Below are 26,437 nucleotides of genomic sequence, written 5' to 3'. Positions count from 1 at the left end.
CCTCAACAACTATAATTACCTTCAAAGAGATAACCCATGAACTTGGCTCGAACTTGTTCTGCAATTAAAAACCCTCAGGCTGGCAGGAAAACCAGCTTTGATATCCCATTGTAATATCCCAAACGAGAAAATTTTGCAGATTCTCGGAATTTAACTTAATCAAAATTATCCACATAAAATTTCCATTTATTTTTAACAGAACATTTCAAAGTAAAAATATCATTAGGAAAATATGGCAAAATAACAGGAACAATCTCATCTTTTATTATAATAGATAAACTGGGGTTACATGCATATACAACCAAAATAACTGAGATGAAAAGTTGGTCTCCAAGTTTTTAGTTGTGTAGGTTGCAGTGTATTTAATTCAATATTTGTCGTAGCACGCAACGAGTAAATTGGTTAATCAAATTAACAATTAGAAGAATTAACATCAGTCGCTGCAGTAGGAATCGGGTAACAGATTTTTGACAATAACTATTCAACTACCAAATAAGCGGTGAAATAATGGTTATGATGTTTCAAACAATCAAAGGGTGGACGATTGCTTGGAGCTGACAAAACCATTCATCTTGCTGTCGGGTGGAGGCATGACAAAGTTTAAAAGTAATTGTTAATGGAGAGGCTGTGCTGGTGGATGGGAGGAGAATAAGAAGAGAGTTCTGTGAGACGGAAATGAATTTTAGCCAAGGGACGATCCTGGGGCTTGATTTTGAATTGGAAATTGAGAAACTTGAGTTGTTCTTGGAGTTTTGGGCACAGGGGCTAGTGGACTTCGATCTTGAAGTCCTCTGGATCTGGGAACCAGAGGGATCGATCCCAGATAAGCAGGGAGGAATTGGTTGGTTTGGGAATGAAAGTAGAGGACTCCAAGCAACGACAGCCAGGGATCAACATTAGACGGGAGAAACATGTACGCACTTGTATTTATTTTGGTAAATTCTATGTAAAATCTACTTCTATGTTGGAAATGAATTTTTAGGACTCCTACAATAGCCAATTGATATATTCACATCTCTTCATCCCATGTTGTCACTGATTCCATTGCTCCTCCTAAGCCATGTACTCCATTGGTTTAGCTACCCTTGCAAGAAAAGTATTACAGCCCAGGCGTCCCCATGCCAACTCCAAGATTCTATCCATGAATTGAAGCTATTCCATTCCATCTGGGGCCTTATGTCCTCCACCAGGATGCACAATACTTCTCCTACTGAGTAGGGTGTTCTCCAAGCAAGTGGATCTCTCCATGTGTCCACAACAAAGGGAGTTTGCCAAGTTGTTACGAGAACTCCAACAAACTAGGTAAGAATAGAAAGCCAACACCTAATTGAGGTAAAGCAATCAATAAGCAAGCTATCTCCACTGTGAAAATATATCATGGACCATCTGCAATGAACCAATCCATCTTGGATCATTGAGGGAAGAATATACACCATCTACCCAAATCTTACTAAGGACCCCAAAAGATGGTGTGAACCCTTTTGGTGTCATGTCTCTTCTCAAACACATTTGTAACAGGGTGTTTCCACACTTTTTTGCACAATTTTGGCTAAGTGAAAGAACCCAACATTTTCGACTTAGGGACTTAGGAGGAAATTCGACTTAATTTGGTTCCTAGTGGAAGGTGGGGGCCACCCACGTGAGAATTCAAACTAGGCCATTCGAATGGTTTGGAGGGAATTTGAAGCGTTGGATGGAGGGGCATACATGAGGCAAGGAAAACCCACAAAGATAAAAGTAGGAGAGACCTCTCATTTGGGTTCATTCTTATACCTTGCAATCAAAATTACTTTACTGTTCGCTTTGCTGTTTAGCTGAGTCAACCAACTATTTAGACACGAATTTCTCAAGTGGGAGATTCAACCTCTACTTCGGGGGACCATCCGTGCCCGCCCTAGAGAGGCAGTTCCATAAGTATTTTAGGAGTTTTGGGAGTGTGTGCAACACTACCATTTAACCACAACAGGGAGTGGGTATTTCTGGCTAGCTGGAGAATACGCAAGGGGAGTTTGGAGCTTTCAGTGATCAAGCATTTGCCGGGAGAGTTAGAGGATTTGGAGAGCAATAAAGGGTCAGCCTTTCTTGTGAGTTTTGGAGCCAATAAAGCAATGATCCCAACAGTTCGATTTATAGTTACCCAGGGCCTGCACAGAGAGCCACCACTAGGCTCACGTGGGAGTTGGAGGAAGGAATTGTAGAGTTGGAGCTGGTCGGGAGAAATAGGAGATCACTTGGAGGGCCATTTGAGGAGGATTGCTGGAGTTGGGAGAGCAGAGATTGACAGGATCAGTCACAACAACAAAATTCGAAATTGGAGGAGGGCCAAGCTATGAAAGGTCAATTTTTGAAGGTTGGAACCAAGGGAAACCCTTTCTGGGATTTTTTGGGTTTTGGGCAAGGATCACACTCCTGATTTTATAGAATTTTTTGGGCAGATCTAATGGGTCAAATAGGGGTCTCAACTCAGCCAGCAGCTAGAGGAGTTAAGGGGAATTTGGCCCGAAATTCCGAGACCAACATTTGGCCAATTCCTTCGTGGGTTTTTCTGGGTTTAGGCCAAGGAGCAAGGAGCTGAAATCTCATAATTTTTTGAGCACGGGAAGCAATGATTCCAGCCCTTCGAAGTCAGCAGACAGAGCAGTTTTCTGGGGCAGTGCAGTTCAGTTTGGTGCAGCAGTTGTAGCAGCCTTCAGTTCAGCATTTTCTCATCTGGGTTTTGTCAAGCTTGTCCATTGAAACAAGCCTAGGTGCACCATTCTATTTTACTATTGTATTTTGATCATGAAGAAGTAATAAAATGGCTCAATAGTTCTCTATTTCCAGTGTTTCCAAGGATGCATAATGTATATTTCGTTTTTCTGATTGCCGGATTATTTGCATGCTTTGTATATCACTTACATTCCTGTTTAGGATCATTACATTTGGAGTAACTGATAAAATTAACATATGAGGAGCCTAGGTTATCCATTATATTTCATAGCTTAGAAACTGGCAAAATATGACAGTAATTGTACTACAACTACGAGAGAATCATTAGGTATGGTGTATTTCTTACAAATGCTATGTCATTATTTACTTTTGACCAACATTTGGATCATCAAGCGTTGAAGTACATTGTTAATAAGCTCATCACACCCAGAAGGTCGTGCAGAAGAGTAATGTTTCAAGATTATGAATTTGAGATTTTCCTGAAGGCACGTAAGGTTCCTGTTAGTCTTCATCATTTCACTCTGGCTGAGATACCTGAGCAACAAAAGATGAATGATAATTTTCCAAATGCCCTAGTCATGAAAGTTTGTGTGCAGATCTAATCAAAAGTGTAAGCAAATGTTAGGCTCGTGAAGGTTTAACTGTTTTTGAGAAAAGGAATTTGGCTATAAAATCATTGCAGCTGCTAATGGCCCACTGGTTGTATAAGCTAGGTGTTGCTGGCGTATTATGGAAACGTATGTCCTATGAATATATACGTAAAGTACTATAATAAGTGCATAATAGCTTAGTGAGTTGATATGTTGTGAGGAAGAGTACTCTAATAAGTGCATAATAGGCTAGTGAGCTGATATGTTGTGAGGAAGAGGACGGCTGACTAGGTTTTGTTGTTGTGTTTACAGTGGTCATCTTTATTTACAGATGCTTATCAGCGAGTACAGCATTGTAATATTTAGTAATGAATAGAATGCTTTAGGACAATGAAGTTTGAACCACTACGTCCTGTGGTTTCAATTTTCAACTGCTCCTTTTGAACAAGAGACTTTGGATTTGTTGGGTAATTACAAACAACGTGATATATGCAAATAACTGTATTTGATTGCAGCATGTTGTTTCACGAGATGGATATATATATATATATATATATATATATACACACACACGATTTTTTTTCCCTTCTTACTTGTTCATCCATTGTATTACCATCCTAGCCCCCTTCAATCAAGATTCAAAACAAAAATGGCTGAGGTTACTTGTAAATGAATAATTGTTTTACTGTTAGACAAATACCTGGGCTGTAACGAAGCTTAATGATAAGTTTTCAATTCTTTTTTGCACTATTCTTGTGGGAATTTTTGAAGAGTTGCACTAACAGATACATATCTTGTATGAAGGCTCTTCTTTCTGGCTGTTCAGCAGGCGGTTTAGCAACATATTTGCATTGTGATAATTTTCGTGAGCTTTTACCGAACACTGCAACAGTAAAATGTCATGCTGATGCTGGATTTTTTCTTGATGCGTGAGTTTTCAACCCTTATTTGTTTTATGCATGATAGGAATAATCCTTCAATTTTCAAACATTTCAAATCACTTATCCGGATAAGGAAAATTACATTTTTCTGTGATTCAAACGTCTTTGTTAATCCATTTAATTGTTTCTTCTTACATTTTAAACATGGCAAGGGCTGTGATTTATTCAATATTTTAATATATTTTTTAAAATTCTGTAACCTGCACGATGAACAGGAAAGATATTGCTGGAATGTATCATATAAGATCCATCTATAAAAGCACGGTCACTTTGCAGGTATTTTTAACATTTATCCGGATATTTTTAAATTGCTGTTATTCTGAAGCTTTTGCAAGAATAATGGATGAAACATATTATTTCAATTGAGGTGAGTGTTATCTTCAACTTCTAAAAGCTTGCTGTCCTTTTTTCATGTCTGTAGGATTAGGTATAATTGCAAGTTAGTGACGTCTCTAGCACGTTAGTGGTAGTATACAGCATTATGTGTGGACTAGAGCTTTTTTTCAGGCATGCAACATACTCTTTTCCTAGGAGCTTAGATTTTTCATTCACCTTAATGCATGTGCCAAAAGTAACTTGTTTGAATTCAGATTCACATTTAATCTTCTTCCCTTAAGTTCATTATTCATATCTCAAACATATTTTGGATGATTCTCCCTTCTCCGTTAAGTCACTTGCATATATCGTTGATTAGGCATAGTATTCAAAACCTCAAATAGTGAGCACGTGAAGGAAAGGTGAACTTGCAAGAAATTTAAATTTATTACTAATTTTCTCAAACAGACAATTTTTTGTCGATGGGACTGAAAGAGAATTCAGAATAGAAATTACGTTCATTTAGGGAGTGGTAGATGCGAGTCTTGAAAAAATATATATACCTAAACTAAGCATAATGTGTGAAAGAGTCGATGAAACCAAAGATGGCCTGTTTTTAGTATTTATAATGTGTATTCTGCGAAAACCCAGTATGTTGTGCCTAGCTCCTACATAACTAAGATTAAATAATATGAAATGAGATGAGGACTAACAAAAATTATCCATAATCAAGTCAATCAAAACCTATCGAAGAATGTTCATAAGAGCAGAATTGTCTTGCCAGGAAAGAAGTCTGGATGTGTTCTCTCCTTTGGATCCTTGGTGAAATCTGTCTTCTATGCCTGGAGATGGTGATACATGTGAACTTGTGTTTGGAATGATGTGTAGTCCTACTTCTAATTCTGACTCTGGTAGGCTCTTAAAGAATGTCTAACTACTCCATATGTGAATAAAAAGAAACACTTCCAAAGTTTCATTTCTAGTCACTGTGTAAGTTATAGTGTTTAGTACAGATAATGGGCAGATGACAAGAATTTTTGTTCAGTAAATCTGAGACTTTGACAGATTGATTTAGATGATCATTTGGTCTGGAATGGAAAAATATATTGCTTTTGTACCCATCTCCATTATTTTTTCTGTTCACAGGCCAATAATTCTACCTTTCTCTGTGTTCTATCTGACTCTCACTTAGTAAGTTCCCACATTCTTTCATATAGCTCTTCTCTAAAGGCTCAATTGTCATGGTTAGCTGTGTTACACTCGCAGTAGCAAAAACAGATTTCCTAGAAAAAAGTATTATTTATATGTATTTTTAGAGGGAATCATTAAATATTATCATGTCGTTTTTGATGGTACCATACAGAACATTAGGTTCCATTTTCCAAAAGTTGTGACTAAAGTATATTGTTTTTGATCACTTGACATGACACTTCAAACTGTCTTGAAGGCATCCCCCAATTTCTTATTTTGAATCGTCCTATTCTGTTCAAACTGATGGAGAAGGCTTCTACCATTACCAAATCCCACATTTTGGCAAACCTCGTAAATAGCTGTCCTCCTTGTTAGGATGTCTTTTAATCCCATATTGGAATGAATTTCCCATGCTTCTGTTCTTTGTGCTAAATCCATGTACTTTACAGACCACAGGTATAATTTATAGATATGCTTTGCTCAGCTCCATGTTTTGATTTTTATTATTGCCATAATTTTTGTTGGTCTGTTAAACTGACTATGATCCATGAATTGTGCCCTAAATTTTGCTGGTAGACAATTTTGAGTTTAGAAGGTAGTTTTCACTTCTACATACTACTATACTATTAATATTAATATAAATTAGCATTAATTTCAAGTCAGAGGTTACAGAAACCATGAAAATTTTTCCACCTGCTTCGTTTGTAGATCATAAGTTATCCATTCCTTGTGTCTTTCATGCCATTGCTGATTCTGTATATAAACTGCAGGGAGTAGTGAAGAACTTGCCAAAGGCTTGTACATCCTCGCAGCCAGATCCAGCACAGGTGTGAAAAACATTCGTTGTCTATTTTGGTATCATTATTAATATCTTTGAGGAAGAATCACAGTTTTTTCTGATCACGTTTTGGAATGGAATGGCAGTGCTTCTTTCCACAGTATGTATTGCCATATATCCAGACACCCATATTTGTCTTGAATGCGGCATATGATACTTGGCAGGTAATTTCATTATTCTTCTTTTCTTTTTGAATTTTAATTCTTTCCATATACTAGGAAATATCAGTTGTTTTGTTATTTGTTCAGGTTCATAATATTTTGGTTCCGGGGTCAGCTGATCCTCATGGTCACTGGCATTATTGCAAGCAGAATCCAGTAAATTGCACATCAACTCAACTAGATATATTGCAAGGTCTTCTTTCACACTTCTTTCTCTTCGTTTTTATTTTTTTGGGTTATTGATACAAAGAACAAAACTGTGGCCTCTGCTATAAGGTGACAGCTTAAATCAGTTCCATGTTTTAGTAAGCAGTTCCTATTGTTGCAGACAAAAGGAAGTGTAGTCATGTTATAAGTTTTGTAATGTTCCTAAACAGGAATATAAGTGATATACAAAGCATACAAAGAGTCCAGCAATCAGAAAAACGAAAAATACACTAAGCACCCAGGGAAACACTGGAAATAAAGAACTGCTGAGCCATTTTATTACTTCTTCAGGAGCAAAATACAATAGCAAATAGAATGGTGCACCTGGGCTTGTCTCAATGGACAAGCATGACCAAACCCAGGTGAGCAATGGCTGAACTAAAGGCTGCTACAACTGCTGCACCAAATTGCACTGCGCTGCCCAGAAAACTGCTCTGTCTGCTGACTTAGAAGGGCTGGAATCACTACTTCCCGTGCTCAGAAAATTATGATATTTGAGCTCCTTACTCCTTGGCCTAAACCCAGAAAACCCACGAAGGAATTTAGCTAGTTCAGACTTCTGAAATTCAACCCCCAAGGAGCCCAACTTCAGCTGCAACTGCAAAACTCGGCCTGCTGGATTCAAGCTGTAAAACCTCCTGGAAAGTGTCCAAAAACTCTGATATGATCCCTCCTACAAATCTCTTGACTTCCCGGATGAGTTTCCGAGCTGTAGCTCTTGCCCTCAAGACCCACGAAATTGTTGAACTGGTCCTCTGCGCTGTCTCCTAAGCCTGGAATTCGAACTGTTGGGTTGCTGGCTTCTTTGGCTCCAAAAACTCTCACTCAATGCTGACCCTATGCTATCCTTCAAGTTCCTTGGCTCCTCCGACAATTCGCTGATCCAATGTGGCTCTATCTCCCTCCACGTGTTCTCACTGTGGCCCAGAAATACGCACTTCTTGAGTGTAGCTGAGTGATGGTGCTGTGGATACTCCCCGGAACTCCTGAAAATGCTTGTGGAACTGCCTTCCTAGGGTGGGCACTCGAAGTCCCCCAAAGGTAAGGTTGAATCTCCCGCTTGAGAGATTCATGGCTGAACAACTAGTTGACTCGGCTAAGCAGTTGAGCAAACAGTCAAGTAAATTCGATATGCAAGGTTGAATGAATGAACCAAATGAGAGCCTCCTCCTCCTTATGTATTTGTGGTCCTTCCTTGCCTCATGTGGGCCCCTCCAATAAACATTTCGAATTCCCTCCAAGCCACTCGAATGGCATAGTTTGAATTCCCACGTGGGTGGCCCCCACCTTCCACTAGCAATCTAATTAAGACGAAATTTCTCCGAAGTCCCTAAGTCGAAACTGCTGGGTCCTTTTCCTTAGCCAAAAATGTGTAGAGATAAACTTGTTACAAATGTATTTGAGAAGGGACATGACAAGTTTAGAGTAAACAATTTTTTTGATAATTACAAGTTTAATGATTTCAGCAATCCTTGGTAATTGTTATTCATTTTTTGTAAATGAAAGGGGTAGTTTCATTATAGTACAGGGATATATCTTACATATTGTTATAAAAAAATTAATAGTGAGCTCTTTAAGTTGGTAGGAGAAATTATCTGAACTGAAAAAGCATAGTTGTTCTTATGCCAGACCTTCAACATATCTTTAGAAAAACTAAGGTTATAAATTATCCTCAGGGAATAGTAGTGTTAAAGAGATATTGACAGGTTTGTTCCCTGTTAACGGGGATAAATGACCCAGTAACAGTTCCTAAGGGGTTTTCTTCGATATGAGATTCAAACTAGACCTTACACTGTTTGGAGAAAGAGACCCATAAGGAATTTGGCGTGGTAATGATACTTGGTTTTGAGAACATTGTGAGAGATGGACCTTCAACACAACAAGGGAATATTGAATAGTTAGTTATTTTTGATCTAATAATTGCTCATTAATGAAAGTTGTGGAACTAAAACAATGAATATGAGGGAAGAGACTATCTATTCCACAAAATTAGTCTGTGACCTAGCAGCAATACATCTCACAAAATACATACATAAATGACCTTTTCAAAAATAGTTTGAAACAAAAACACAAAGCTTGTACAAATATGGCTTCAACAATGGCCTTTAAGGCTTCTCAATATTATAGTAATGAATACATAAGTAATGCCTCCTAGCTCTGGTCTGTAGGTAAATCGAAAAGTTCAAAAGTTCAGAACCCTTCATACTAAGAGTTTTGCAATTTTTATAGATTGAGTTAGTGATTGCCGCTTGTGAATGTTGAACTTCTCTGAGGCTTTGTTACAACTCTCCAACTGCTTATGATTTACAAATATAATAAAAGAAATACTTTAAAATTCTCATAAATGGGGTTGACAATTGTTACAATTTGATTGGATCTTCAATTGGGAGATTCATGATGTCTTGAAGATAAGCCACAAAGACTCCACAGTATGATGCAATCATCTTAATTCTGTTAGGTAGCGAGATCTCCATCTCTACATGATACTCTGAGGTGTTCTGAACCATGATAATTTGAGGTGTTCTGGGAGAGAATTAGCACATCTTTCTTTAGTTAAACCAGGAGGGAGTTCAGAATTCCCTGTTGCATAACAGGATCCACAAGATGTTGCTTCAAGTTGTCTTTAGTGAGCATACTAGTGAAGACACTAAAAGACAAGTCCTTTGCGTAAGTGTTGATAATATCGCCGAAATATCGACGATATTCGAAAATATTGTAATATTTTCGGCAAGTCGAAATATTGTTGAGAAAATATCCTGATATTTCGTTGCCTGAGAATATCACGTTATTTTCGAAATATTGTCGAGATTTCGACAAAATATAGCGCAATGACCCAAAAAACCATTGGTCAGGCTGGGTCGTGGCTAGAAAAGGAAATTTGGTCATTTCATTTAGTCATTTTGGTTTCTGACTCTTGGAGAAGGAAGGGGAAGAGCTTTGTGGTGGTTGTCAAGGAGGGATTGAGGATCAAAGAACCATTATCACCGTCAACTAAGAATTTTTTGTGGATCAAGTATTGAAAAACAGTGAGACAACCTTAATTTCTTCCATTAATAGGTATGTTCTTAAAAACCCCTATGTTAATGATTTTTTTCATAGATTTAGGGTTATGCTTGCTTGCCTCTTTACCTACCAACATTTTTTTTTTTTTTTTTTTTCCATTTGCTATGATTTTCATGCCCATGAGCCAATGCAAGGGTTTTCTACATATTTGTACAAGCTTCATTTTTTTTTTGAACTTTCTTATGCATCCTCTTGTTGCCATTTTTCATTCACATCACAAATAAAGTAGTAAAAAAATATTTTCTAAAATGAGGTGGTTATTACTGATTATTTTTTGTGTATGGGTGTTTCATGCCAATTTTTTGATTTTTTGGTGCCCTAGGTTTAAATTAGTTCATTACAACTATGCCAAAAACCTTGGACCCATTTTGGAGTATGGGGGGCCCGATGGTGGGACAAATCGGGCATACCTATCATGCAAATTGTGTGGGACCAAGATGACAGGAGGGGTTACATGATTGAAATACCATCTGGCTAGACCAGGGTTGCGGGGGAGCACCCCCCCCCACGAACCCACTCCCAATTCTCGCTCCGCTCCTGAGCTACTCGGGAGTGCACTCCCTTTAAAAAAGTGCTCCCTGGTTTTTAGGGAGCGATTAGGGGAGCTCCTTAGTCATTTTTGAAAAAAAAAATTGCAATAACATTCCAAATGCAATTTGCTTTCAAAGAAACAATTTTTTTTTGAGTGGGGTAGCCTAATGATCAAGCCTATGGCCCTAGTATTGATATGCGATTCATGGCAATGTTTAAGAATTTAACATTACCATGAAATGACTCAAGATGTTTGAGAGTGGTTTTGATCTCATTGGATTTCATATGGAGAAAGTAGAATTTTAGATCTCATTCAAAATCCAGCAGACTTATCAGTTTTTAAGAATTTTAGGATTGGGGGGATTGTAATGTATCCATTGGATTTTGTCATCTATAAGGGTATGGAACTCGTATTTAATCAAGCGAACCAATCCCTCTATGTACCTAGATGTTAGTGACATTGGTTGTCGAATTCCTCTATCATGAACCTACTAAAAATGTACCCACCACTCAAACAAAATCTTGACTTGACATGCTATGTTTTGTCTATCTTATGTTAATGCTTAGAGGGTGATATTAATGACAAAGATCTTGATTTTCCAACAAGACTAAAAAATTACACATTTCTTGTGGCAGCAAGAGGCCCAAGCATTAGCAGTAGATAATATATTTACTTGTCTTTTCTAGTTTCTAGTAGTTTTTATAATTGTTGACTCTTTCATATTTATTATGATATTTTTTGTAAACAATATATGACAATTTAAGTTTGAAGTTGACAATTATAACTCATTGGTAATGAATTATGAATATGATGCTTCGTGAAAGTTGAAATTTGTTTCATTTCATTTCATTTTATAACATTTCATTTCATGTTAGATATTATTTGTTGTAATGGTTACACTTAGCTTACAAGTACAACTTTGGTGATCAATGATGATAAATATTATATATTGAATTTTGAAATCTTAAACTTTAAGATTGATGAATCATGAGACTCAATATGTTGTATGTTACTATGTTACTAAGTTGTGGATGTGGTTGATGAAGATTATAACTTCTAGGTGATTGTTGTTATATGGTTCAATCTATGTTTTTTATGCTTTTTATATCTAATTCATCATTCTACATGCTTTTGTTGACATATATGCATCAAAATATAAATATATATATATTATATAAAAAATCACTCCCAAACTGGGAGCTTCTAAAAATGTTTCTCCTGCTTCCACTCCCCATTTTCGCTCTTGCTCCCAAGTAACCTTGGGCTAGACTACCTGGACATGATGTTGGCCTTTGTATGATTTCTAGTGCGGAGCTTATAAAAAAATATCTTGAAGCAATTGATGAAAAAGACAGAAAGAAGGAAGAGGCAGAAAGAAACAAGGCTGAACGTGTAGGTAGATCTTTCAGGATATCTTCTTTTGATTTTGAGGTTGAGGGTAGTGGGAGGGGCTACACAACCTCAACTGCTAGTGCTAATGTTGTTGGGAGTTGGAGGTCATCATTTTTTGTTCCACGAACAGGACATGGAGCACAACTTTCCATAAAATCAGTTGTTAAAAAAAAGGAGAAGCAAGAAGCAGATAGAGTTATGGGGAGGTGTCTTTTTTGGAGCGACTTACCTCTTAGCATCACCAAAACCAATCCATTTTGGCAGCCAATGTGTGATGCTATTGTTGTTGTGGGCCCAGGGTACAAAAGTGCTACATATGAGGAGTTGCGGGGGCCAATCCTTCAAGCAGAAAAGCAGGACATCAACTCTAGATTGGCAGAGTTGAAATAGGCATGGGAAGTGTCTAGATGCACAGTGATGTCTGATGGTTGGATAGATAGGAAGGGTAGGACCCTTCTAAATTTCTTGGTACATTGTCCTAAAGATACCATGTTTATTAAATCAGTGGATGCATCAGCACATATAAAAGATGCAACAATGATATGTGAGTTGTTAGATGGGTTCATCCGGGAGATTGGTGTGCAGAATGTGGTGCAAGTCATAATAGATAATGCAACTAATTATGTGTTTGTCGGCATGATGCTTATGGAGAGGCACCGCACATTGTTCTGGACTCCGTGTGCAACACATTGTATCGATTTTCTGCTTGAGGATATGGGGAAACTCTCCTTCATCAAGGAGGTGATTGATATGGCTAAGAGTGTCTCCAAGTTTATATATAACCATGCTTTTGTTCTTAGCCTCATGAGGAGATACACTAGAAACAAGGAGTTGTAGCGTTATACATTCACATGTTTTGCCACCAACTTTATTACTCTTCAGTCTTTGCTTCGATTCCAGTTTGAGTGGAAGCAAATGTTTGTTTCTGATGAGTGCCGTGATTGTAGATATAACAGGAGACAGGATGAGAGAGCCATTGCAAAAATGGTGTACACTGACACATTTTGGCAGGGAGTAGAAAAAGTGTGCTCAGTTAGTGAACCTATACTAAAGGTTTTGAGATTGGTAGAGATGGGGACAAGCCTGTGTTGGTCACTTTAATTGCTTATTAATTTAATTTAATCAACCAAGTGCTACATAGATTGTCAACCCAGGGAAGTCTGTTTGTTTCAAAGGCAATCACACACTGTTTATGCTCAATATCAAAAGCAATGAAAATTTGTAGTAATAATTACACTAATCACACATTGCTTTAACAAACTAAAGCTCTACTCTGAGTTACAGCAGGAACAATCTCTCTATTGCAGACAATTATCAAAAGAATCTTGGATTACATCAAAAGGAACAATCTAGGAAAAGAAATCAATCTGCAGAGGAAAAGACTAATTGTGTTATAACAAAGAACAGGACCCTATTCCCCAAGCAGGAATCTTCAGCACCTGTTTCTGATTACCACGCTTCACAAACTCACTCTGTAAACCAAATTACCAACTAAAATAATCACTAATTAATTACCTACGAATGGATTTATGAAAACAATGCAATGATCAAAGAGAAATTGAGTTTCAACAATAGATACAGAGTTCCAATAACGCATAAGTAATTTCAGCAAATAGAGTTTAACAAGGCATGAATGAAAAATAATACTTAACGCACTACAAAAATTAATGGGTGAATCTTGTGATGAAGGTGGGCCCTTTCCTTCTCACAAGATTCCTCAGAAAAATGAACTAAGAAGAAGTGCTCAGAACAATATTTTATTCATCTGTCAATGTATCATATTACAAAAAGATTCAAGTCCTTTTTACTTTCAGCTAGACCTTCCCGTCCTCTCCTCCTCTCCTAATGCTGATGTCTCCTCTATTTAAAGAGGAGACATCTATTATACATTTGATTACATTATAAATCCTATTCTTAACCCGATATGCTAAAATAGGATAATTGGTTCTTCCATTAGCAAAATGTTGTTACAATGGTTGTGACAATGCCGACTTTGGAATGTAGTTGTTGCAGCCAGTGTAACAGCTCCTTCGATGATCTCTTCTTGTTGCTACCGAATCTGAAATGCAAATCACGGGCTGTTTCAGCAACGGGATTTGCGCACTGTTCTAACTGTTTCAGCAACGTAGACCGCAATGATAAATCTGCAGTCTTCAGACTATTTCAGCAACTATATATTTCTGATCAATGGTTAATTATGAAAGTAATGTAAAATTATATGTAAAACAAATTAAACATATAGTAACGAGAAGAAATGTTATATACCTTTGGAAAATGGATTAAAGTAATAACATAGACTTTAAATATGGATTGAAAAAGGGTGGAATGATAGCAAAATATGTGAGTAAAAAGGTACAATGTAGAGTCCTAACAGCCTGCAATGGCTTATTTGTGTGAGTCATGGATAGGGCCAAGGAGGCCATTCGTTCTTATTATGCAGACAAGGGTTCTGTTGGGCTTGATAGATATATGATGTTGTGGGATGTGATTGATAGTTGGTGGACAGGGATGCTTCATCTGCCGATTCATGCAACCACACTCTTCCTCAACCCTGCATTTTCATACAAATGCACCTTTGATTTTGATGGCAAGGTGATGGAAGGGCTCCATTCTTATATTCAGAGGATGGTACGTGATCCTGAGCTTCGTAGTAAAATCAATCACGAGATACAATTTTATCGGGAATGTGTTGGCTTGTATGGGTTTGATGATGCTATTAGGGAAAGGACCCTCTTCATGCCACGTAAGTGACAAGTCATCAATCATTAGAATTTTCAATTTAGAATTTCAATTTACTTATTTATAATTCTAGATTTTAAAATTCAATTATGTAACTTTTATTTGAAAGTTTAATTATGTTTTAAGTTTTGGAATTTTTGTTTCTTTATTTTGTGGTAGATATTTGGTGGTGAAGCTATGGTGCAAGTGCACCGAATTTGCAGAAATTGGCCATAAGAATCCTAAGTCAAACATGTAGCTCTTCAGGGTGTGAGTGCAATTGGAGTGTATTTGAGAAAATACACTCAAAAAAGCGCAACAGGTATAACTTTGAGCTTCAACCTTCAGTTGAGCAATTACATTTATTGTAATTTTAATTTATGACCCTCAAGTGTCAAGAGTCAAGACTTGTTAGTTTTTTTGACACTCCTACAGATTTGGAGTTCTCACGCCTCAATGATTTAGTGTATGTGCATTATAACCCAACTTCGAGTGAAGCAAATAGAAACACTAATGGATCTAGATGCCATTTCCTTAGACAATATTGATGTATTGTCTTAGTGATGGTGGAGTATGAAGTGCCCATCTTGGAGGAGTCACCTGCATGGTTAGAGCTAGGAGAACCATTAGAATAGGGGCAACAAGAGGAAGAGGACTCGGCGGAGGAGCAACATGAGGAGGAGCAGGAGGAAGTGGAGGAGGAGGAGACTGTGGGAGCATCAGCGTCAACACCATCTGTTATAGATATAGGAGAGCACAACTTCATACACAAATAATTATTTATCATTAGGTGTAGGGGCAGGGCCTTCTACTAGTAGGGGCAAGCCTGGCAAACAACCCATCATGTTTTCCCGTAAAAGGGGGAGAGGGCACTGATTTAAGATAAATCGCTGTTAGTTTTATTTGTTTTGCTACATATAACTCATGATGATGAGGTACTTTTATATATGTGATGTTCTTTTGTATTGGTTTTCCACATTTGAGTCCTTGATTGGACAATTAGTAGGGATCAATAGGATTTGGTATCGCCTTTGATGTATCATTTTTATTTTACATCTACTACATCATATATATTAGTTATTTCTTCATATTTATTTGCCAATGTGCTTATTTCAAGTTGTTATTGCTTTATATGTTTAAAAATCTGAAAAAAAAATGAATATATTATGCATTTTTTATGTTTGCCGATATTGCCAATAAGATGTTTTCTATACCCTCACCGATATTTTCAACATTGTTGTGCATTCAGTAGCTCCAATTATATGCTTACTTCTTCACTCGTCTTGGCCTCTCCCTAAGCTCCAATTGATGAAGTTTATTCATTGTAATGATCCTCTCAACCAAGGAGTAATGCTGCTAATATTGTGCCACTGACCGAGCATGTGCTTCTCTAATTTATTCTATATCTTTAGAGCTTGGTTGACAGTGATAGAATCATATGTTAATTCGTGTGTGCATATTGTGGGGACTTTTGTTGGTGCCCGAGGATGTTCTTTGGGCCATTGTTGCATTAGATTAATAACATTTAGTACTCCTTGCAGCTAGGTGCTTTGCTCCTTGGCTAGCTACCAAAGTGGCAAAAGCTTGTGAAATTTCCTACATGATCTATAGGTATGCATATACTTGTGATACCAACGACTTGTAGGAATTGCATAATTTTCAAGAACATGCCTTGTAGTACTCCACCTTGATGCTCATTTGTTTCATTGTCTTGGTTTCTGCTTTAAGTAATTTCACCTGTTTCTATAGCTCAACTGTATATTCATCTTTCTTCTTCATCTGTTGTAGGAGATACCCTACATTCCTCTCAGTGGCTTGAGAGGATCTTGTGCCTGTTGAGGCCATGGCAAGGGGATCCTTTTTTGTGTTAGGCAATATGGGCCTCTCAATAGTAATCAATACTGGCAACAAATGTGGCGTGACATGTCTTCCTTATATAATTGACCCTCATTAGTTTGTGATTGAACATGAACTTGTTCATATTAACCACCTTCTTCCTCTTGGATGGTGTGATGCCCATTTTTTTCATAGGTAGGTGGCCTCCTGTGATCTTTGAAACTGTTGGCGACACTGAGTCAATCCCCATAGCAGTTGAATCTCGCTGAACTTCTGTTTTTGGTTCTTCTTGCTGATCCTCGAGGGCTTCTTCCTTGGCTTTAGCCTTTGCTTCATCTTGCAATATTTTCTTCTCTTCTTCTTGTCTTTTTCTTTCTTCGGCTCTTCTTTCTTCCTCAACTATTCTTCTTTGTTCCCTCTCTCTCTCATTTCTTCCTTCTCTTGCTCTTTGAGTTCAAGCTCCTAAGTTGCTTTGACAGCTTCCTGTGCAATTTTTGCTATCTCCTGTTCTTTCTTCAACTTTTCCTCATGCTACTTTCAGGATGCTTCTTGTTGAGATGCTTGCTCCTGTGCCAATGCTTCTATCTATTCCTGAGCCTTTTTGTTTGTCTGGGCAGGATTGTAGCCTATTCTTGAAATAACTTTTCTTAAATTTAAAGCATTCTTTTGCTTCTCTTCCTCTTCCCTTCTTTCTAACTGGCACTGCCACCTATATTTGCATGATCTACACTGATATTTCACTATAAATCTGGGATCATACCTGTGAAACATCAGGTCCCTAAAACAAAAAGCGGCAATGCCTCAACATCTTCTTTAGCTCTCTTGATGCCTTTCAACTCATATGCTCCTAGGGGGAAAAGCATGTGCGGCTAGGGATGCTTCTTGGTATGTGAGAGAGCTCCAACTACCCCTATGTAAATACGATAAGCTATTTCTTGACGCATTACTCAGTTAGTTGCAAATTTGGGTAGTAGGTGGGGTCTCCAAAGACTCTGATGTAAGTACTGTTATGGTCCACAAAGCAGACACTAGCTAAGGGCACTACCTATCTGGCCCTTTTAGACATATATGGAGCATCTTCATTGAATAAAGCCTCATACAAGGGCACCAAACAATCTTGGGAAATTTTTGCATACACTTGTAATCCTTCTAGAGGATTTTGCAGTAAATATGGACTGGCTCCTTGTGAATTGTCCATCCCCGCTTTATTGTTGGGAATGCCATCTTTGCAAAAAATATGTCTAGGAGATAAGAGGCCATGAAAATGTGAGGTTGTTGACCTTTCTTGGGGTTCTAAGCTTGATCATTATTGTCCCTCAGAGAGCTTGATAAGATGTGTGGCCAGTTGAAAATCCTTCCTTCAATCACTATAGTGTACATGAGTGAAACCAAACCTTCAGGGATGGTCTCGACATTTGATCCACCATACAAAAAACACAACAATCGCTATTTTAAATGGGTTTTCATCACATTCATAGGATATTCTTTGTTTGTCCATGTTCGAAATGTCCCCCGCTATTCCTCCATGTTTTGATCAGTTCTCTAGGAAAAATCCTAAAGTTTGTTTGCAAATCTTCATCTAAGCACACTTCTTCGCTAGGAAGCTTGTAATACATTCCAAGGTCAAAGGCACTGATAAAAGCAATGGGCTTCCTACTGTCCTTGATCATGGCTTCTTTAGTGTCTGCATATTTCACCAACCATTCTATAGCTTCAACACATGGGAAAAAGGACAGATGTACAACCAATTTTCGCAACCAAGATCTGTTAGCAACCTTGTAGACTTTTGAATCTGGGTCATCTGCAGACGGGGTCTCTTTTAAACAACCTATATATCTCTGACTATGTGTACGTGGTGAATTTTTTGATGAAACATGGAGTGTCCCAGAACTTAGGTCTAGAGGAATTATCGAGCTTTTCGTCGGATATATTAGCCATTGGTGCTTTGTAGTCTCATTTTCTAGACAAGTACATGGTTGTCTTGTAAACTCAATAAAAGAAATAGGTAGTAGGAACCCATTATATAGATTAGTTTACAATGCAAGATGTAGAGAATTGAGAGGTTTGTGCCTAAAGGCTAATTCTGTTTGTGCAAAGTAGTATGTTTCAACGGTGAGGAGAATGCAAGGATGCTAGATTCACAATATTGACCAAGATGGTTAGGTGGTTTCCCATGGAGAAGCTCGCTGTGGTAATTGGAGAAAGACATGGGTTTCTAAGCAAGAAAAAAATGATCATGTACCAGTTCAAAAATTAAAAATTAGTTGAGATTTTAACCCAAAAAGTTGGGTTGAGAGTATTTGGATAACTCTAGGCATGAAACCCTAGGTGCTTCGGCAAGAAAAACTCTAGGTAACTAAAAAACCAACAATTTAACATTGTTGGGTCAACACAAAAGATTTGTTGTGGTTCATTGCCATGGGACAATGCTGTAGAAGAAGAAAAAACAATTGGTAGCTACATAGGGTGCAACTCTAGGGTCACATTAAGAAAGGAAAGAGAGTGAGGTATTTAGATGGGGTTTCAAATGGCCTTTACTATGTTGTTAGACTGTTGTTGGGGTTGATTTGAGGGTTTTCTCCTCGTTCAACTAGCTATATGCTGTTGAAAAAGTGCACACTAAGTCATTGGAGCGTGAGATTCTAGAGGGAAAATCTTAGTATATCTCAAAGATCAATAAATTCACTCAAACCAACTAACTTGATCAAACATGGAGTAAATACGTGAATTCATGCAAATAAAATCATTGTTGAGAAAATAACTGCATTAAACACGACCATAAAAGACCAAAATTAATTCGAATAAGCATGAATAGTCACTTATTTGGGCTGAGTTTGCTAGATCTAATGTTGATCAAGAAAGATCCATCAATAAAGTGATTTAACCTCCATAACATGCTAGCTAATTGATGTGAGGAATAGAGAATGGTATGAGTCTATTTTAAAGAGTTCTCAAGAGCTTTTTTTGCATTAACTACTTAAGTAACTTATTTTTTTAGCTTGATCTTTACCTTTAGTTAACTTAGTGTTATTCAAGAAAAGCTCAAGAGAAATCATTATAAGTGAGATAAAAGCTTGGGATAGTCATTATGACCCCAGCTTGAGGCTGAAGACAACAATATAGAGATAAGGCTTAGGGAGGCACTATAGCGCTGCGTTAACGCGCAATAGTGTTCTATAACACTCCAGTAAGGCTCAATAGAGCGACACACTGAGGTAAGATGGCCAAAAGATGAGCTCAAGAGTGATTTCTTGAGGCCGTAGCGCTAAACTAATGACCAGGAAGGAAGGAAACTTAGCTTGAAGGAAAAGTATGAGGGCTATATCACTGCCTTGAGGCCTAAGAGGGTGCTATGGTAGCTTGATAATCCAAAATTTTGACACAAAAACTCAACAAAAGGATTTTCCAAGAGCTTTAGCGCTTCCTTGAGGTTCATAGGATTGCTATAGTGCTTGGTAGAGACTTAGGAGGGCGCTACACAAAGGCTAGAAGGTTGAAAACTAAGTTATAGGTCCAAATTTGAGGCATTAGTGTTGGGTTGATGGTCAAGAGGGAGTTATAGCATGTGATTTAGACCCACAACTGGCCAAAATCATGCTCTGATACCACTGTAATATTCCTAATGAAAATTTACAATGATAAACAAAGCAAACATAGCAAAAACACAGAGAAAAATTTACAGCACATTAAATAGCCAGAAATCTCCATAAACTGCACTGAGTTGAGCCATTTTATTGATATAATTGTTGGCTACAAAAGTAAAATTAGAAAGCATGCACCTAGGTTGCTTAAGGCAAGCTAACAATATCTAGTTGATGAAACCAACTACTCTAACATGCAATGTGGTTGTCCCCAACAATCTCCGCATTATCCTAGTGAAAACTACACTGCTGGCTGCAAATAATCGCTGCTAGGGCCTCCTTTGGTGCTAAAAAAATTCGGGAAAATTAATCCTGGGCTCTCCACCAATAACGCACAAAAACCCACAAAGGAATTGGCCAAATGTTGACCTCGGAAATTCGGCCCAATTTCCCCTAGCTCCTCTAGTTGCTGGTTGAGTTGGGACCCCTGTTTGACCCCTAAAATTTGCCCAAAAAATTCTGCCAAATTAATCTTGGCCTCTCTATTGATTTTTGTAGCATCGAATGTGTTCTAGCCATGAAATTTGGTGGAGAGTCTAGAATACATGTATTCTCCAAAACCCAGAATTTGTTTTTGGAAATTCCAACTAGAGACGGCTTAATTAAAATAACTAATCTTTTTTTAATGGTGCCTAAGTCTAAACTTAGGAAAACTAATTAATTAAAGGGTATTAATTAAGTCATGGTGAAATCTTCTAGAAGAAGACATGGATCAAGTTCTAGTTAATCTTAGCCATCGATTATGTTTTAATCTTGGCCGTTGAAGCCTCAACAAGAAATTATAAGAAGAAATTCAATGGGGGTTGGAGAACACACTTGGAGCCACCAGGAATTCGATATTGCTGGGAAATCGAACTCTAGAGTAGTAGTTATGTGTTGCCGGAGGTGATTCAGTAGTTTCGAAGCAGTGAGAGAGGGGCAGGGATAGTAAGGACGGAAGGAAGTTTTTCCAGTTCGGTCAATGCATAACAAAGAGATAACATACTCCACAGAGAGGTTGACACAATGCAGAGCTTCAGAGGGAGATTCGTATTTGCTGAGGAGAAGTTGAGATTTAGAGGTAGGAGTTGGAGTGGGAGCTCGTAGGCCAGAAGATCGAGTTTCCAGAGCAGCAACTGATAAACAAAGTGAGAGAGATGTGGGTCCCAGCAGACTGACGCAGAGGCAGCGAGGGGCAACTCATCTTGGGCTAAGGTCAATGTCGGATCATCGGTGGAAGTGAGATTTTTCTCACTAGACTTCTGTTAGTCATTTTCTCTGTATGGAAAGCTAAATTTGAGCTTCCATAGATTTGTACTCAGATTTACTCTTGCATAATAATAAACCCTCATCTGCTGCACCGGTTTTCCCAAGTTGGGTTTTTCTGGGGACATTGATCCAAAAATAATGGTGTTTATTGTGTGCGTGCATCTATCCTTCCAGTCTTTTTATTTCTTCCGCAATATTAATTTTGTGAAGGCTGCAGTGTATATGTTTCGGTATTTTCCGTAGAAAACCGCAAATAATTTGTTCAGTTAATTTAACAAATAGAAGAAATACTATCAATTGTTGTAGTAGGATTCGGGGCCACCTAATTTTCACATGGTATCAAAGCATAGATTGTAAGCTGTAGAGCTCAACGCCAAAGGAAGGAGGCAGTTCGAATCTCTGCAGAGGCAACAGTTCAAAATCCTCTAAGGCAACGCATTCCCTTGGGCCAAGAGGGTAAGTTTTTGAGGAAGTTTATTTCTCTGAGAGAGTTGACAGAGAAACTAAATTTTCCAATTCGAAGATTGCTAGAGGCAGAAGTAGTAGCAACAGTTTCCTTGCAGAGCAGATCTTCAACTAGGACGCAGATTTTGCAGTAGTTTGCTAGTGCAAAGAGCGTCAGGAGGAAGGAAGAGCACACACTAAGGGAATTCTCTTGTTAGGGGACTTCTAGCAGAAAAGTTCGAATTTTCATACCAGAGCAACAGTAGTTGTGTGCATAATTTCTCACTCCAGAAGGGAGTGCGAATAGTTGGGTAGCAGCTGCGCAAAGGAGAAGAGGAGGAGTTCAACATTTTTGCAGAGATGGCTACAGACGGGCCAGATTCATGGAAGAGCAATAGATTAGATCCAGTTGCTACAGATTTCTCGCATGGATCAATATCCTTGCTACCAGAGCCTAACAAAATCAGTAGCAGGAGGATCACAGTGTTAACGGACGCAACTAGTCATTCAAATGGAAGTTGCATAGCTAATGGCAGTCAGTTTCCGGAAGACAGTTGCAAAACTAGTTGTATTAACATAGGCAGTGTGAACTGCCCAGTTGCAGTGTGCAACTGTAGTTCCAGCTAGGAGATTACCAACGCAAAGCTTCGCAGTCCAGTTTCTAGTGCAGGAGGACTATGTGGGTTTCCAAGAGGGAGTAGAGAGATTTCCCATAGGGAGATCGAGACTCAGAGGGAGTCTAGTTTCAAAGGGAGCAGCCCTGTGGAAGGTAGTACTTCAAGATCTGGGGAGATCAGACTCATTATTGTAGTAGTTACAACAACACTGCAGAAGCATGAGCAGAGCAGTAACAACAACAGTATGAGTAGATTAAATTTCGTGATGATGACAACCAGACCTCCAAGAGTGAGGTGGGGTGATTTAGTTTTGTAGCCCTAGAGAGCTACAGGATGGGCAGGATTCTTGAGGAGGTCTGCCTCACGAATCAATACCTTACTACAAGAGTCCAAAACATATAACAGCAGGATGGATCCATGGCAGTTGGTGCAGTCAGGTGCCAGAGTGACAGATGTAGTAGCTAGCAGCAGGTCAGATACTAGGCAACACAGTGCAGAGTTGGCAGTATGAAAATTCCTATACTCAAGGAACCCCTACTGCAGCAAAACTGAATTTACTTCTCCCACTTGATTTTAATATACATTATCAAGTTATTTTTTGAAAATACTGAAGTAAATTACTTCTGCAACCTACACTAATTTAATTTCATTACATGAAACAAGAAACTGAGCAAAGAACAAGATACATAGGACACCATTATTTTTGGACAAAATAGTCCCTGGAAAAACCCAATGTGGGAAAACCGGTGCAACAACTCTGAGGGTTTTATATTATTAAGGGGTAGTTCCAATGTTGCACAAAGCGGGGACGAAACGGGGACGTTTTTTGGAAGCAAGTCGAGGAAGCGAAGCGTCTACTATATATATATATTTTATATTTTTTTGCATTTATACTCAAAACAAACATCCCAAATACCAAATTAGTTGTAGAAGACTTGAAAACATGCATATTTTAGAATAAATCAAGATAGATATGGCATCCGTGATTCCATTGTAGTTACTAGTATGTACATCAATGATTAATTATTCGAACATCAACCATCTATATTCTAGCAATTACAAACATACATCAAATTTTTAAGCATATTATTAAACATAAAACATTCAAGCATATTATAAAACATAAAACATAGAGCATATTATGATTTATCTAGCAAGTGAGCAACTGTCAACATTTGTCATGTCCAAAATTCAAATAATAATGTTTACAAAATATGTCACTTGGTCACCGCCAAGACAAAAGTGGTTCAAATTCACAAGCCTACAAGTCTAATGATTAATCTATGACAAAAGTAGTAAATTGTGAATATATCTACTAATCTCTCCTTCTTCCACCACGAAGAGAACGTGGCGGTGGGCCTCCATGTGGTGGCAATGAAGAAGATGGTGCCTGTGGAAGTTGTGGCACTAAAACTAATGAAGACAAACCCCCTGCTGTTGGTGTTGAACCATGGAACCTAGGGACCAGATGGGGGTGGCATCTCAACACGATCATCATCATCCTGGAATCGCTCAAAAAATTCATACAAAAAAAACACTAGTTAACAAAAAAAATTAAAAACATGAATTAGAGAAATGCTTTATAAGGAAAATTCATACCACAATGGACATGCCTGGATAAGAGCATCCTCTAATTGCTTTAATCGCAACACTCCATCCTCCAAATTGGGCTCCTCTGGATTCTTGTCCCAAATCTTAAGGTCTTTATTAGTCTTTGCATCATCACAGTAATGGGACAACAATCGCAAGTTGTAACGAACATAAACCAAGCTCTTTGCTCGATCTAAACTCAGCCTGTTCCTTTTAACACTCTGGATGAAAGATTAAGAGATCCAACACCTCTTTGCAGAAGAAGTGTTTATCACCTGTGATAGCACCCGCAATGCCAAAGTCTGTAGAAGTGGAGTAGCCCCTCCATGCATGTTCCACCATTGAAGAGAAGAAAAAGTCTCTCGATCTCTAATTGCATGCATGCTCCCAAATGGACCAGTGTTAAGCGTATAGTTGCTCAACTGTCTCCGTACCATGGCAGTTGCCTCTTCATTAGGGACTAATTTACTCAATGCAATCATATATTTTTTGTGAACCTCTTGATATTGGTGTGGTTTTCTCTTGCTTCCCACCCCAGGTGCTGGTATTGAAAGCCATGATGGATGATAGTATTTTAATTTACTTAGGAACTCCATTAAAAATATTAATTATTTTAATAAAATATAATCCGGGTGGAATTTCACCAAACGGTTTCTGGGTTCTTTAGAACTCATGTGCCTTAGCCTCTCCACCAATTTTCAAGGCTAGAGCACTTCCGATGCTACCAAAAACTAACACTCCCTCTTAGCGAGGAAAGTGCTCTAGTAACAATGTCCACCTGCATGTTGCTCTGTTTCTGAAGAACCTCCTTTCTGAACTGTTGTTGCCACCAACACTATGCTGTTGTTGCTACTGTATTGCTACCCATGACACTGCCACTACCACTGATGCATCTATACTACAACTCCCTCTCAAATGCTGCATTTGCTATGCTGCTAACACTGCCACTGCTAACACTGCATTCGTACTGCAACTCAGCTACTGAGAGAAGCAACTCAAAAAACATCCAAAATTAGCTGAACTTAACTGCCTTCAGCATAATACAATGAATGTTAGAATCTGACTGCTGCTGACCCTCTGAATCTTCTGCGCTGCTGCTGACTCTTGCACTGCCAATTACACTGTTACCAACCTTGTTCCGCACTATTTAGTGTGTGGTCCCAAGCTACTGCATCTGTCCTCCAAACAATCCACTGCATCATATGACACTAAGTCCATCTCTCTACTGCTGAATTGGGCTCCTATAGCAAGGAATTGATCCAAGAGGTGGACTCCTCAAGGATCTCGCTCACATTAACTCCTGCCGACTACAGCTCAATATTGCCCCATCTCCCTCCTGGAGACGCATGGGCACTCATGGCAAACTCATCCTTGTCAATCTTTGCTAAAGCAACCTTGGGATCATGTTTCTCATCCTTGTCCTTTTTCTTCAAAGGCCACTGGGATTCATATTGGCCCAACTCGCCACAACTGAAACATTTCACATTCAAAATGTCCTTTGCCTTCTGCTTTTGCTGTCCTTTCGATGATAGAGCTGCATTCTCCTCCTCCTCCTTCATCTTTGTGCCACTCCCACTGTTGCCACTGAGGTTGACCTTCACTAGGTTCCTCCTTAACTCCTCCTGTTAAAGAGCCGCCCACATCTTCTCCCATGAAGGTAGTTTTCCCCTGCCCAATATGCTTTGGATGAAAACTTGCCATTCATCCGAGACTCCATTCAAGGCTATCCTCACCATCGCGGTTGGCTGAGGAGTGGACCCCACTATAGCAAGCTGGTCTCTGGTGTTCTGAAGACGTTGAAGATAGAGGTTCACCCCTTCTCCTTTCTGCATCAAAGTCCGCTGCAACTTCTACTCCAAATACATCTTTCGCTGTTCAGAAGAGCCTTGATACAGAGAAGACAGGGCTTCCCACATCTCTCAGGTTATATCCTTGCCCTGCAAGTGTGAGAACACGTGATCTCGAACTCCATCGAGAATGAGCCTCTTTGCCTTCCCTTGCTCGGCCTTGTGCTTCCTTTTGATCGTTGTTAGCAGGAACAACTACAACACTAGTGATGTAGGTATTGAGATCATGTTCCTCCAGAACAGCTAAGATTCTGGTCTTCCATATGACATAGTTGGAGGCTCTATCCAACCTGTCCTGATCTCTGAGCCCATGCGATGCTATCTCACCCAACTGTCGAACTGACTCCTCTAGTCACTGCTTAGCATTGCTCAGCTGCCCAGCAATTGAGAACTTCAAACTTTCTGGCGAAAAGTTCTCTGAGGAGAAAATTCCCCTTCTATGTGTCTTCGTTCGTTTCCAACGGATTTCTACCCCGGCAGAAACTGCGCCCTTCAAGCACTGCGCTGAGGCTTTGCGCCACTCCCTCTGCCTCTGCAAGCTCACGATTTATAAATTG

The 26,437-nt window shown here is 38.7% G+C and overlaps 1 protein-coding gene across 1 annotated transcript in view; it reads left to right on the top strand.

Annotated features, from left to right (window-relative positions):
* The window catches only part of LOC149150226 (pectin acetylesterase 3-like), a 246,347-nt gene that overhangs the window by 157,211 nt on the left and 62,699 nt on the right, over positions 1 to 26,437 (top strand). The window contains exons 6-10 of the mRNA XM_089437911.1: positions 4,104 to 4,228; positions 4,456 to 4,516; positions 6,517 to 6,573; positions 6,671 to 6,748; positions 6,833 to 6,938. Of these exons, the coding sequence (XP_089294037.1) occupies positions 4,104 to 4,228; positions 4,456 to 4,516; positions 6,517 to 6,573; positions 6,671 to 6,748; positions 6,833 to 6,938 (427 nt within the window). The remainder of the gene's footprint in view (positions 1 to 4,103; positions 4,229 to 4,455; positions 4,517 to 6,516; positions 6,574 to 6,670; positions 6,749 to 6,832; positions 6,939 to 26,437) is intronic.

Source organism: Pinus tabuliformis, chromosome 9, assembly GCF_031772625.1.
Source record: "Pinus tabuliformis cultivar Carrire ecotype Pingquan chromosome 9, CPIR1, whole genome shotgun sequence".
In the NCBI taxonomy this organism is placed as follows: Eukaryota; Viridiplantae; Streptophyta; class Pinopsida; order Pinales; family Pinaceae; genus Pinus; species Pinus tabuliformis.
The sequence above is the reverse complement of the archived record's forward strand: the minus strand, read 5'-3'. Positions and strand labels throughout refer to the sequence as shown.